The sequence below is a fragment of the Dermacentor variabilis genome, chromosome 5, assembly GCF_050947875.1.
Source record: "Dermacentor variabilis isolate Ectoservices chromosome 5, ASM5094787v1, whole genome shotgun sequence".
Classification (NCBI taxonomy): Eukaryota; Metazoa; Arthropoda; class Arachnida; order Ixodida; family Ixodidae; genus Dermacentor; species Dermacentor variabilis.
In genome coordinates, this window is record NC_134572.1 from 124,608,243 (window position 1) to 124,623,155 (window position 14,913).

At 44.2% G+C, this 14,913-nt stretch overlaps 1 protein-coding gene across 1 annotated transcript in view; it reads left to right on the forward strand.

Moving 5' to 3' along the window:
- Positions 1 to 10,541, forward strand: part of LOC142583133 (poly(rC)-binding protein 3-like) — a 248,227-nt gene extending 237,686 nt beyond the window's left edge. The window contains exon 14 of the mRNA XM_075693475.1: positions 519 to 10,541. Coding sequence (XP_075549590.1) covers positions 519 to 522 — 4 coding nt within the window. The 3' untranslated portion in view covers positions 523 to 10,541. The remainder of the gene's footprint in view (positions 1 to 518) is intronic.
- Positions 10,542 to 14,913: the final 4,372 nt, after the last annotated feature.

The following is a 14,913-nucleotide window of genomic DNA, read 5'->3' on the forward strand; positions in this document are numbered from 1 at the left end:
AGTTTGGGTTACCGGGTACTTACCACACTTTAGCGATAAGAAAAAGAATAACCTTTAACATTTCTTTGGTGCTGGGTGGGATCGAACCGGCGTCCTATGTAACGAGATGCACCACGCACAGACCTCGCGGCGGTGCCCCAAGATGGTGCGGCGTGTCCAGAGGGAAGCGTGAGAGAGGAGGGTGGCTGTAGCGTACACCTCATACAAGACGCATTTTGGCAGTGACTAAACGGTGGTGTCACTACATTGCTTCAATGCTAATCGCATTAATGTTGACAGTCGTCACTCAGTGGTTCCTGCCGAATTTTTTTTTTCTTTTCCTGGCATCGTGTTTGCCTATAGTGAATTTTGGATAAAATGAAGGTATTTTTGCCTTGGATGCACTATCATTATAACAAGGTTCAGCTGTTCAGCACTCGTCAGAGCTTCAGTGCTGCTTTAGGATGTAAAACCCAATAAATCAAAAACACCTAATTTAGAATCTCTGTCTCTCTTCTTTTTTTCTTTTACTTTTCCAGCTGATCTCTCTCTGTGCCTCTCATTGGAGGAGCTCCAGAGGTTACCACCATTCTTCCCGCTACTTAAAAGAAGAGAGCAAGACCCCAGTATTGTCCTGAAGCAAGCGGTTGACATGTGGATCCACATCTCATGGCAACCAGGCTTGTAAACACACACACACACCAACAACCATCCTGTTCCCCGCTCCCCTTGGACGCGAGCAAACGCGCTCATTCGGCGTGTCGCGATGGCTTGGAACTCTTCTCGTCAAGCGTGTACCCTTTTTTGTCACTTGCTGCACTGAGCCTACAAAACTGCACGTACCAGGTGCGTCGCACCATTTGTTCCTTGTGCACTGTTCTCCGACAAACCGGCACTGCACCCTAGCTGCAACACAGGATACCGATCTCGTTTTTTTTTTAACATATTTACCAGTGTGCAGGCAAGTGTAACTATTTCATTTACTCCTGGCCTTTACTCTGGAAGGTAGCAGAGGACACGAACTGTACGTGTCTTATATTTTTTTTTCCCCTTACGTGCGCATGTGATACGGGTTTTGTGCAACGTGGTCAATCATGTAGATTGAGACATGGCCATGCTAACAATTCTTGCTAGACAGCAACGTGTGCAGTTGAGAAACTCTTGGATTCTCTCTTCTCTCTGTGGCCGTAGAATTATTGTTTGTAAAACCCACCAGAGACGAGCACATTGTCAGTGTGTGTTTGTGTGTGTGCTGTCTTTATTTTACTTCTGCACAGGCATGGTTGTGTGTCAGTCTGCAGAAAGTTCGATGAGTATTGAACATTTCATCTTGGATATTTTTTGCTATATTTGTGCTGCCATTAGTGAAAAAAACAATGTGAACTGTATGGGTGCACAAAGTGACAGTTCGTGATTTGGTGCCAAACTTCCGTGTATACTGCAGTTTTTGCTCGTAGGCACAAATACTGTATAGATGTTTAGTTTTCGTTTACTTGTTCTTTTCATTCTTTATAACAAGCTGCTGTTTTTATTGATTAGTTGTCCTGATACAGACATTTTACAAGTAAGGTTTGGATAGTTTCAGTATGCAGTTGCTACAGCTGATCTTAATAGCAGTTGCTTACGGTGAACTTTGTGGGCTCTGGGTGGACATATTTAGGGTGTGTGGGAGGGGTCAACTTCCTGCAGCATATACACGGTGCTACCAGCATCTTTGATTACAGGAAAGCAGAAAGAATACTTTCAAGATTTGGCATCAATGCTGCGCAATATTGCTTAATCACACATACAACTGACTTCCTCAGAAAAGTATTTTTTAATGGCAATAACGCACTCAAGTGTGCTACAGGGCTTTTCTTCATTTTGGCACTCGCATTCTAGCTGACCAAACTGTCTTAAACCTATTTTGGATGTAGTGTCTTGAAGTGGCACTTTTTCGCAACCTTAAAACTAGATCCTCATTTTCTCCATGGTGTTGTTGTTAACGTTTATTGTTGCGAGATTTGATTATTTTTATGACATAGTAGCAACTGATTAATAAGGTACATCCTTGTTTGGATATAAGTTATAACACAGTACCCATATACGAGATGACAGGTTATATATGCAAGTGCAAGGTTAAATAACCAGCCAATGTGGGGGGGTACTGGATTATGAACCAGTGCCACATTTTAAAAAAAACTGTGCTCACAAAAGCAGCTGAACATGAAGTAGTGATCAGTGTAGCAGCTTTTATTGTGAATTTTTATTCTCATGGAAAACATTCTTTACTGCATTAAGAAACATGAGTCACATTACACTTGCATTCATAATTATATATTGCATCTTTTATTTATAAAAGTAGACATCCTTGTTTCAGAGTGATTATTAGTGCTGTCAGCCAGAATAGCATGATGGCGCTAAGCATTGTGAAGGATTTTATTTGCAAATTTTTTGTTAGTGGTCACAATTTTTTGTCTTGTAAAGAACATCTGCACATTAACTCACTGTATTGCATTGACTGCTACAGGCGTTAACGCCAGGTCATTCTTGTTTTGAGGAGTGCGCGTGGTGTATCAGCCAGTTCCACAAAGCTTATTTTACACAAGGTTCAAGTTCGAGTGATGCCACGATGCAGTCTATGAGCAATCTGTTCAGTTTTGCAAATGTTAGCAAGAATTGGGTGTTAGAAGCCAAACATATCAAGTGCTGAATGCCAAGCAAGAACGTGGACAAAGTCGTACAGCAGACACGAGGTAACTCGCATTGTGTGCTATATGACATTTAAGAAGGATGTGCCTCTGTTCTTGTGTAGTGTCTAGAGTTCTCCCTGAGCGCAAGGTAAGCCAGAGTAGGCTAGATTTTCTAGTTGAACCTCCGTGAATGATATATCAGTTGTATAATCCACATTGACGTACATGCCATTCGAGTCAAACAATGTGAAAAGTTTGCCACTTGCCGTGTTGTATTCTTCGATTCGCACGAAACATTTAAAGAGGAGAACTATTGTCATTTATTAGATGCATGTAGTTTGAGCTTAGCAATTTGTGGTTACTGTTATTATTTTATTTTTGTTACTCAGCACAGATTGACATTATGGGTTACACTTACTGAAGTTAATTTGTCGGCTACGGATATGCCAGCGGTAATGTTGAGGCTGAAGCATAACGAAGCGACATGGTGAACATTATCTGTGTGAGGTTTGCAACTGCGAAGACACATATCAGGAAGCTAAGATGTATGATTTTACTTTGATACAATGCTTAAGGATGGCAAGAGGTGCAGGCCTCAGTGATTGCTGCTTTAGTAATAATTGCAAAGTAAGCCAGACAGTGTCACAATTGCACATAGAAAAACCTTATCCCAAAAGACATCTAACAGCCCATGTTTTAACGAACAAAAGGCATATCCTTGGAACAAGTGCAGAATGACGTTGACTTTATTATTATTTTTTTTCTATCTCCCTAATCTCACACTGGCATAATCCCTCAGTCTTGGATGGCCTCGTTTGCCATTGAAACACCCTTCATCTTGTAAATTTTTCTATACACATGAAGTATATATATATGAATATATATGAGATAGTATATGTATACAATGGAAACGTCACTACAGTCAAACTATGCACTTTCATAAATGTACAAAATGAGAGATACAAGACTGGGCAGCATATTCTGTAGAATTCAAACCTGCTTTGAATGTTGTATGGCTCCTTTTTTTCTTGTGTCTTTAGTAGTGCATGCCTTCGGGTGAAGCCTTCCTGAAGAAATCTGAACATTCTTTCTCCTCTTTTAGATCCTTATTTTGTCGGCATACAGAAGTAGCAACAAGGAGTTCAGAGAACCTTAAGCTAGTATTCACTAACATCGTGTGCCAATGACTAAGTTTCCATGTGTTCTTCGTTTTTTCTACAGGTTTTGTTAATGATTATAAGCTTAATGCTTGCTGTTCTTTGTTTTCTTTTTTTTTTTCTTCATCAAGCTGCCTTTTCTCGCATGATACTTAGTGCTTCTCTTAAGTATAAGAAATCTAAACTTATGGTTAGTCTAACAACTAGCACGCTGAGAACTAGTTTCCTTAGGATACGATTTGTTTGATATACCAGCTTCCAAGCATCCCTTTGTTGTGTGTTGTGTCAGCAGATGATGCGAGCCCTGAATTTGGCCCAGGTGTATGCCTTGTCATTGTAGTGTGCACTCAAACCAGAAGTCTGCAGATGAGGACCATGTGTAGTTTGTTTTTTTATGGTGCTAGAGCAACGTCATACTGACCCCTCCAAGGCAAATGCTGATTGCAGAAGAAAAAAAAAAGAGAAAAGGGTGTTGCTATTCTAGTCACTGTTTCTGATTTGTCACAGTGGCAGCGTCATTCTAATTTCACTTGTACCTACCAAGAATGGCATGTGTGTTACACTATTTTAAGGAACCAGTTGGTATGAGTCAGCATTATGCAGTAGCTAGTGCAGTCACTCTGTCACCTAGTTGTCTTGAAGCGTACTTATCTGCATCATGTGCCATTTGGAGTTAGCAAAGAAAAAAAAAGAACGATCTCATGCAATGCAATGCCAAGATTTTATTCTTAATTGTACATTTGTTGCACTAGATCTCACCAGTAATACTGATTCAGCTTTGTGCCTCGATACTCCTTTTTTTTTACAATCCAACCACCTCAGAAGGTCGTAACTTTTGAGAAAAACTGTTACAGCATAAAGCGTCATCTTCTGATAGTTCACAAGCCCTCTAAACGAGGTGTTTCGGGAGCTCAAAGCTGTTATACTTCGCATAGTATGTTCACTGGCAAAGTATCTTTGTAGTTTTATGCTTTTCAAACATTCGCTGAAGTGTTGTGGCAGTTGCAAGCTTTCCTGTTCACCATAATTCTGCGAGTACTTTCTTCCCCGCTGTAACTGACCTTTGACCCCCTCGTCACGTGCTTGCTCTCTCTCGATTTTGTGCCACTTCAATCCTTTGCAACATGTATAAGTCAATAATGAGATGTTTAAGCCGTGCTTGAAATATTGTTGACTGCACCGTTTTACATTCTTGCACTGCGTGCCCTTGAGGCTCGCCTGCGTTGTCTGTTTTTGTGATAAAGTGGTTAATTCGTAGCGTTTAATGGAGTTTTTGATCTCATACATTGAACCTTAGCGAGCTAAATGTCATTTGTGAAGGGCAAACGCTTGTTTTATTTTATTTACCCTTGTGTCCACTTATTCTCTCACTCAGTCAATAACATATCACATACTATGCAGCACAGACTTGCAATACACGTAGGGCGGTAATTTCGTTTGCTTCAGAGGTAATATGCCTTTATGTTATCTAGTATTTCAATTTGAAGTAAACATCTGCTCTTTCTTTTTGCCTTCCTTGTACCAAGCACTAGAGCAATAGTAGCACTGCTTTCTTATAGTCTTGATGCGACCGTTGATTACAAGTAGTGTGGAATTTTCGTCAGCCCGTACTGTGGGCATAGTGGGAAGTGTGTGCGCCGCCATCAGTGAAAAATGAAAGAAGACGAGCGAGAGAGCCCGACAAAGCAAGCCTTGTAGGCGCGTTGTTGTAACCGCGATTAGTGCGATAACGCCGCGCAGGCATACATACATAGACGGAACGGGTTCTTTGCCATACGCAGATTGTCATTGGAATGTGGCTCGAGCTGTGCACGACGGCTCTCGGGGTAAAGGCAGACACAGCGGTGTTTTTTGAGGCCACCGAATTACGCAGGCGCATAGCTGCCAATTTCACATAAGCATTTACGCGAGCACGGGAATGCACCCACTTCTTTACTTCTTTTTTTCTCTTTATCTTTTTCTTACGAAGCCATACCCGACGAGCAGAGGAACCCTTTCTTGGAAGCTCTCTTTACCACAGGCATACTGTTTTTGCGGGAAAGCATTCCATACTTTTTGCAGGCAACCTTGGTGATGCCGTTTGCCTTCCCCCCCCCTCCCCCCTTTTTCTTTTATTTTTGAAATAATCACACAGTTTCTGCCGTTTTATTTTGGTTTTTGCTTTGGTAAAGGATTTCGCAGTGCATGAAAAAGCGCAAAGGTTGTATTCAATGACTATGTTAAATGCTCAACATTGATTGCTCCGTCGTTCTCGCAGTGTTTTCCTTCGAACGCGTGTTCTCCAGTTGATTGACGTTTGTCGTTGTCGCAGTGCACAGGAGTCACTTCATTTTTCTCTGTCTGCACGCGCGCGCGTGTGTGTGTGTGTGATGCTTTACAGGTATATTTAATTGTTCTGTGATAACAAGTTTACTGAGACGCTGTGCGTGGTATGTTTGTTGTTATTTTGACGCATAACAATTAAACGTTTTCTTCTTTCTTTTTTTTTTCCGTACGCAAGCACAAAGCTAGGGCTAAGTTTATTGTGGCAGTCATTGGGTCTTCGCATGAGGCTGTCACGATGTGCTAACCCACAGCAACTCTTGATCCGTTAGTACTTATTTGTTATTATTAGCCTGTTTAACGTCAGCTTCATTTGTAAGTCGAATGACTGCATTTTTTTTTTTATTTCCAGAACGTCGCATTTAACGCCGTAGTCAAAGCAAGGTCAAAGGCCAAAAGAAAAACAATCTGTCTCGGGTTACTTTTTTTCTTTTTTTGAAGTTGTGAACATATGCACGTGAACTGCGACGTTCGAGCGAAAGGTTGTAGTGCAGGCGAGCCGCTCCGTGGATGACAGAGACGGGCGCCTCGAGTATCTAGTCAGCAGACCTACACAGACGTCGGCAGTGCGTGCGGCTAGTGTGTCTGTGAGTGGCTGTTGTTCGTGCAGTGTTGTACAAGCGCTTATCCGTTGACGCCGTGCGGCACGGTCAGTGAAGAACGCGTGTGCGCATGCGCACCACTCCGTTCTCTCCGTAATTGTCGTTCTTTTTTTTTTTTTTTATCGTCTCCGAGGTTTCGGAATGGTCACGACCCCGCTGACGCCGCACTTCGTCGCGATGCGTATTGCAACCGCCGTCTGCCCCATTTCTTCTTTTTGTTTTTGTGCGTGTATTCTTGGCACAGCTTGCGTAGTGCGTGCGTAGGATGTCGCGTACGAGAGCGCGCGCTTGCGGGAAAAGCAAGGCGATCGCCAACGGTGGCGTTGCGTGCGACCCGGCAGAAAAGAGCGAACCGTTGCAATTTTCCGGACGCGTCGGTCTGGCACCGTACGGACGTCGCTTCGTCTATGCTCAGTACCGGAACCTTGACCGCTCTCATTTGTCCGACGCAGGCGTCAAGAGATCAAGCGACCACAGTTATGATAGCTTGCCCCCCCCCCCCCCCCCTTTTACACCGCCCTTTCCAACCGCCCCAAGCAAACTTCGTACACATACACCTGAATCTCACCTTATACCACCAACTTCGTCGCTAGGCGTCGTCTGCGGACCTGCGCTTTATGCTCGAAAACAATTGTCGCCGAGAGGCCCGTTAACGTTGCACACTCGGGCTTTCCGAGTTTCAGGAGAGACGCGGGCGCCGAAAATCGGCTTACGTCATCGCCGCGGCGTCGTCGGTCGTTTCTCGAGAAGGTCACTGGTGTCGTTTGTTGCCGAAACGTCGCACACCCGGCCGCTTTTGAGAAACCGCGGGAAAACCGGCAGTGGCGCCCCCCTCCACCCCTTCTTTTTTTCTTCTGTATTCGTTCCTCAGCAAGCACACGCGTCATCGTCTCTTGTTTCCCGCCTCACTCACCCTCCCGCTGATCGTGTTTTTTTTTTTTCCGGAAACAGAAAAAAAAAGGAAGAAAGAATATTGAGAAAAAAGTCGCCGTACTTACGCGCGCGCGGCGCAGTCCTTGTTTCGGGACTGCGGAGACGCGGTAGTCCGAGTCACAGGGTCGCATAGATACACTTGTACAGATCTCGTTTCAAGCCAAAGCTGTTGCCCCTCGCCCGCGTGGCGTTCCGGTATGAGAGAGAGAGAGAAAGAGAAGCGGCGTACAGATATTTTGGGTGCGTTGTCGGTTGAGTTTATATTTTTGTTGACCAGCGGTTATGAACCGCTGCCGACGTGTGATGGAAGTAAGTCTAGATGGGGGGGGGCAACGCACTTCAGGTTGTTCTCGCCGCCTTTGCTCTGCGCACCAGTCAGGCGAATGAAACGGCAGAGCAATTCAGGAAGAAGAAAAAAAAAAGGCAAGACAGTGGCAATATGAGGAAGGAGCCTTTTTTCCTGCCTGAGCGCAGTGCGTGCAAAGTGAAAAAAAAAAAAAAAAAGAGAGGTCTTTTTTGTAGACTGGCTGCGTATCGCTTGCATGTACATTATTAGATCGTACTTTGTTATTGCGTTCTTATTTTTGTAAAAAAGAAAAATGAAAGCGAAGAGCGCGTGTAAAAGCAAAAAAATACACTGCTCAAGAGGCGGAAAGTTTGTTCAAACAATCACTATCGTGTATGACTGTTTCTTTCTTTCTTTCGGCGGGGAGAGTGAGGGACAAAAAAAAATAATGTCACGATGTGTGGCGAAGCAAACGCGACGCTGTGTATAGGATATAGATATGTATCTATATATGTATACTCTCTACACCCACTAAAGAAACACATATCACGCACTTTTTTCACAGTTTGCTCACATATCTTGTCACGTGTGCATGTGCTCGCTATAGCGTGGCGCGGATACAGTGAGCCCGAATCTCTCTGCACCGCGAGCCCGCGCCCTATAAGCCAGCGGCCATCTAGAAATGGAGGCATTTATCAGCGCAGTTAACTGCAGCGCCGTTTCCAGCGACGTCTGGCGGCTTTTACTCATTTGTTGTTTCTTGAAACGCGCCGCAGAAGTCATTCTAATGGTGCAAGCGACAACGACACGTTGACGCACACCTTCGTCGTCGCGTATTAACACCACGCTTCGCCATAACCTCGCCGTTATGCCGGCCAAAGGGCGTGTACCACGGAGTATCCGTTTTGTCGGCCACTACAAGGCGGCCAATTTGGCCCGCGTTTGCGTACTGTCATCGTGCGCCCTATAGTGGCGCCTGGCGACGCCGCTCCGAAGATGCGTCGGAATTACGCTACATGTAGCTGGAAACACGCGACATGTAGTTGGCGCTTTCGGCTAATAGCCTCCGAACAGGCGGGGTTATCAAAGTCTGCGTCTGTGCTGGCGTTTGTAAGCTGCACAGTGCACTTCATTTCTCTGCGTTCGTTAGTTTGATTTTTAACGAGACCACTTTTTTTTTCTTCTTCCAGTTTACTGATCGCCATCAATAAACTTGGTGCGAGGTAGGAGCCTCGTTTCAGCGTGATGTTTTAGCGTGGTCGTACGTTTTCTGTCGCGTTTCCCGAGACCCACCGACGCGAAGCACAATTTGCCCGAGTTCTACGTGCTATAGGCTTCTGCTTGTCCTACCGGGGCCAAATTGCATCTTTGCAGTGTGCTAGGCCAACGACGACGCGACTGAGTTAACGCAAAACGATGCCGCTGTATGGGATAAGGACGCGAAAGACAAACTTTGCGTTCGCCCTGTACGCGTGACAGTATTTTCTTTTCTTTCTCTTTTCTTTTTCTTTATCGCAGTTCTCGGACATCCCTGAGGAGCTGCAGCTCAAATCATTTGAATTGCTCGCAGTGTTCGCTGGTTTTCAGTTTGCTCACTCGTTCTTCTTGTTGCTGTTTTCTGATTTTGCAGTGACGCTTATTTTGCATAATGTCGCGAACGGCCGGCTAATGTCCGCCATTGCCGTCACGTGGCGCTGGGACGGTCGCTGGCGGGACGTCGCCTTTCGGGAAAAACGAGAGAATAAGATGACGACGGCGACGACGCCCTGGGTTGTCTTGCCAACGTGGGCGTATCGATGCCAAGGTCTCATTTATGCAAAAGAAAAAAAAAAGTAATTGTAGTGTGTAAAACCGCAAAACATAGAGACGGAAAGAGGTAGAGCGATGATGACGATGAGGAGAAAATATATAGCGAGAGAGAAAGAGAGATAGAAAAAAAAGGAGGGGGAGATACAGCAACACATGGGTTCGTTCGTTTCTGTCGAACTTGTTTCACTCATTGTACAGCAGAGGTGATGTGTGTGACTGTGTGTGTGTGCGTGACACGCCAGACGTTTTCTATTGTTATTTATTTGCCGTTTGTTTCTCTTCTTCTTCTGTCGTCTGCATGATAGCAATGTCTCTCGTTATTCTCAGGAAGCAGACGCCACTAGTCTTACATAGACCGCGCGCGCGGTGAAACCCGCCTGCGTTCGTTTGCACCAGATACTATATCGTGTACACATAGTAGCCGTACTGTTCTACCGTTGATGCACTCCTGTCTTCTTGGGTTTCTCTTGTCACTTTTTTGCCGCTTGTTGTTCCACCGTATTGTGTGTATAACGCGGAGAAGGAAAAAAAAAGCGCATTAACATTATATACACAGTATTTAAACCCGTATTGATGCGTGGTGTAAAAGACGAGGAGACGAGTACGGATATTTGGTGGATTGTACTTACATCGGCAAAAGAGAGGCGAATAAAAAAAAAAAACAAAGGAGCAAACAGGCGCCGCTATTTGATGCAATAAACTCTGAGGAAGACGTGTAAGCACCTCGATTTTACTCGTCTCACGAGGTAATAAAGGAGATATTTATAGATGTTCTTCACGACCTTGTCTCTTGTCTGTGTGAATCGCGTCGTCCCTCCGCCACGTGGGCGTGGCCCCGCTGCTGGCGTAGCGGCGCGCCGAGCCAACGCTGCGTGCAGACAGCCAGCGACGACGAGATCATCTCTATGGAACTCGGCGTCTGAGAAGAAAATAAGAAAACACATTATAGCTTTAAAGGTACGCTAAAGAGTGAGGCTAAATAAGTTTAGGTAGGTAAGCAATTAGTTTAACCCTTGTCAAAGTTCAACGTATCACATATGCCGCGCTGTTTCAGTGCTCCCAGAATTCTCATGTAAGCACCGGAAAGTTAACGCGCACAGCCTGTAAACAGCGTTTTTGATGCGCTGGCGCAAGTTTTCACTTGTGAATGGTTTAGCAGATCAATTACTCGTTACTAGGGTTAGTGCGAATATTCGAAACTTTCGAATAACGAATTGAATAGTCGCTATTCGTAAATGCCAATATTTTGTCTAATACTTTTCGAATATTTAAAAGCGTGAATTGCGCCCAAACAAGCATAACAATTGGAGCAAACGAACGGTAAGTTCTCACCCCCGCGTGCATAGTATATACATAAAACATGAGAACTTGCGAGGAAGAGCAGGCAACGTCACTTAGCTATAGCCATACTTCAAAGGCTGTGCAACGGCCACTTCCAATCTCCGTGAAGAGCACTCTGTATGCGGAGAAACTACTTGTTTGCTCCTAATGCTCCATTTGTGCTTTTAATGATCAACCCCTCATGACGTACTATGTAATGACAGAAACTTGGCAACTTTAAGAATACGGGGATGTGAACATCGTTTTGTATTAACTGTGATAACGACTATTTATTATACGAAAGCTATTTGGAAAGTATTGTATATTCAATTCGATTTGATTCGCTTGTGGCACTATTCGATTTTTATTCGATTCGGTCTCAAAAATCACTATTCGCACACTCCTACTTATTACTGTACTAATTAGGTTATAATTGAAATAGCGTTTCATTGCTCTTTCTTATACACATGCACTTTTCATAGCCATAAAGATAAACAAGTTGTTCTAATGTTTGTTTATATAGAACTCGGCTTAGGTATTACAGGGATGACACTCTGGTTTCTTTTGTTTGACGGAAAGTCGTTTATAAATCGCGGAAAAGAAAATCATGAAGGTGGAAGTTTAGCGAAGGCACTCCGTGAGCGAAGGTAAGTCAGAGTGACGTCATGGCATTGAAAGCGTTCTTGCATGTTCGCATCATCTTTTTGTGAGGAGAAAATTTTTGAAACTCGCAAAGTTGAGTTTTTGGTTCCCTTGAAATACAGTATATAGTATTTCATTCCCTTGGAATACAGTATATATCTAATTCTTATTTACCGATAAGTACGTGCAACTATTCCCGAGTGGAGGTTGTCAATCTGTGACGTCACTCCGAGCTAGTGCGATGACTTCTAAGTGGCGGCGCTACCCTTTTTTTGTTCTTGCACCTTTTCCTGCTGAGCAGTGTGGGCTAGGGATAATGTCTCCGGTGTTACAGAAGGACAATCAACCAGTCAGGCTTAACACTATTCATCTTTAGTGTCCTTTTAACCCTGTACCTACTGATTTCATAATTCTAACGCTAGCTTTCCTGCGAGACAGTTTGCCCGACTGACGGCGGCGTAGTGAATTGTACAAACAGTGCGTGCAAGCACGGTATTTGCTTGTATTATGACACGTAGAATGTAGATGATGGGGATGAAACTGCGCGCGAGAGAGAAGCGCCAGCTTGTGCGACTAGCACGTACGTCGTCTTCGTTTGAACGATAACCGGAGCCGCCGTTAATTGGGCAAATGTGCAGTGATTAGGGTCCGACATTAAAGAAAGTGGGGAAAAGCTGGTGCGGAATTTTCAAGGTGACGTGTGCGCCGCCTGACACTTTTGGTTTCACGTTGTTTCCTTGAGTATCGTACATCTGCTCCTGGTATAAGTCGTTTGATTAAAATTACAGAGTGAAGCCCTCGAAAATAGTCTGTAATACTTCAGTGTGTATACCTACAGTGTGTACATATAGGGCAAATCGGTGCAAGAAGTAAACTAAGCGTGAAACTGCCGTCTAAACGTAACTACATATGACCTAATGGATATGAAAATTTGGCATCGCGTTCGGCTCATTATAGGAAGATGCGAATGCTACTGTAGTGCGCGAGTGGCCTGCAATTCCAAATTCTCTTTAGAACTTGCTTAAATGCAGTTAAAGCCTATAGCACGTCGTTTTATACGGTGTTCTTTCTTTTTTACTTGAAACAGTTTTCTTAATTCTACAAAATTTACTTGAATTACGTCACTACAAATGAATGATTTGCCCTAGACGGCATCGCTTGCAAGAAAAAGACTAAAGCAATTCATTCACTAATTAAATGAAATACATTATTTTCTTCTTAGTTGCAAACTTTACGGCACACACACACACACACACACACACACACACACACACACACACACACACACACACACACACACACACACACACACACACACACACACACACACACACACATATATATATATATATATATATATATATATATATATATATATATATATATATATATATATATATAGGAAAATGGAAGTGAATCGGCGTAAAAGTCTAGTCAACGTCAAATTAATCGTTCAATTTGCCTGCTTACGCATCTGGCCCCGAGAAGCGCAGCTGGCGGTTCAATGGGTGATTAGACCAGCGATTCCTGGCTTTCCGTGTATTTAGATAGGAGCTCCCCTATTCAATTTTCCTCTTAGGAAACATAAGCTTCTGGAGGCCGCTGTGATACATATGAGCCACGTTTTGAGGCCACAGCAACAGTCTACAGTGACATAGGTGAAGTCCACGACACCAAAGGTAGACACATACTCTAGCTGCTGGTAGGTACTGTTTTATAGTTATGTTGAAGAACTAGTGGCTTATTAGCTACGGAAATTCCTACTCGGAAAAGAACTTTTCATTTCTTTCATGCCCGTACTGTGGCACCGATGTCGTTATTGACAGATGCTGCGCATTGCGCGGTTTCCTGGCGTTTATATATACACTACATCCCTATAGCGGAAAACCTATGGAAGCCGGCTGACTAAGCTGCCTCAAACAAAGTAGTTTTCTGTTTACAGCGAAGCTGGTATTACAACTAGAAACGCTCGTAAAAACGTTCTGTGCCAGTTTTCATGGGTTTTCTGAAAAAGCGAGATGACTCGCGAAGTTCACTTTATGTGAAAATGTGGAGATCGCTGAGGCTATGTGCAGGCCTGTATTGAAGTGTGTATCAATTAGGGGTTGATGGAAAATTGCCTTACCCTCATTCTCGGCCCGTTCATAGGCGCATGCCTATAAACGGGCCGAAAATGGGGGTTTAACGTTATAGTAAACGCTTTAAAATATTTCCCCGCTTCTCTGGGAGGACCAAAATGGCAGAAAATTTCTTATTTAGAGGGACTGGGAGCCACTCTATGGGTGAAGTGTGTTGAACGTTTGAAGCGGCTAGGTTAATTATGTGCTTTGAAAATAATGACTCAGTACGTGTCTTCTCCCAATTTTTTAATACGTTATGCAAGGCATGGTTGCTTTTTGCGGGTCTCCTCGGTGAACTACGCTTGCATTTTAAGTAGTGTCATGTTCTAAGTGACGATTCTGAGTAGGTTAATTACAACCTTTGTACAAAGTTACTTTCAGCGTAACACAATGTCATAAATACTATCGCTATCCGCAATCCGCCGCCATGTCTTAGCGGCTATGGTGTTGCGCTGCTAAGCACGAGGTCGCGGAGTCAAATGCCGGCCGCGGCGGCCGAATTTCGATGGGGGCGAAATGCAGAAGCGCCTGTGTCCCGTGTGCTGGCGACACGCTAAAGACCCCCTGGGGGTCAAAATTAATCCGGAGTCCCCCCCACTACGGCGTGCCTCGTAATAAAATAGTGGTGTTGGCTCGTAAAATGGAGAAGGCAAATGAGCGAGAACCAGCCGAAAGGCACTAAGCGCAAACGAGCAATCAAGGCAAGCTTATAATCTGGCAATGGAATTGTCGCGGGTTCCGAAACAAGAAATCGGTCCTGCAGCAACACATCAGACACACTACAGACAATCCGGACAACATACTCATTCAGGAGACCAACACCGACACACCCACACTTCCGGGATATGAAACAATTGCCGTTCCACACACACAAAAAAAGCCTGCAGCGGCGTAGCGACGTTTGTCAGTAACAGGCTCGCGTGGGCCGAGATTGACAGAAGTAATCCGGACAGTAAATGCGAGCACTTGTTCATCGAAGTCTTCCCCATAGGCAAAAATACCAAGAGCATGCTAGCACTTAACACGTACAGCAGCCCGAACCAAAGAACGCCAACTTTCAGAAGAGTGTTG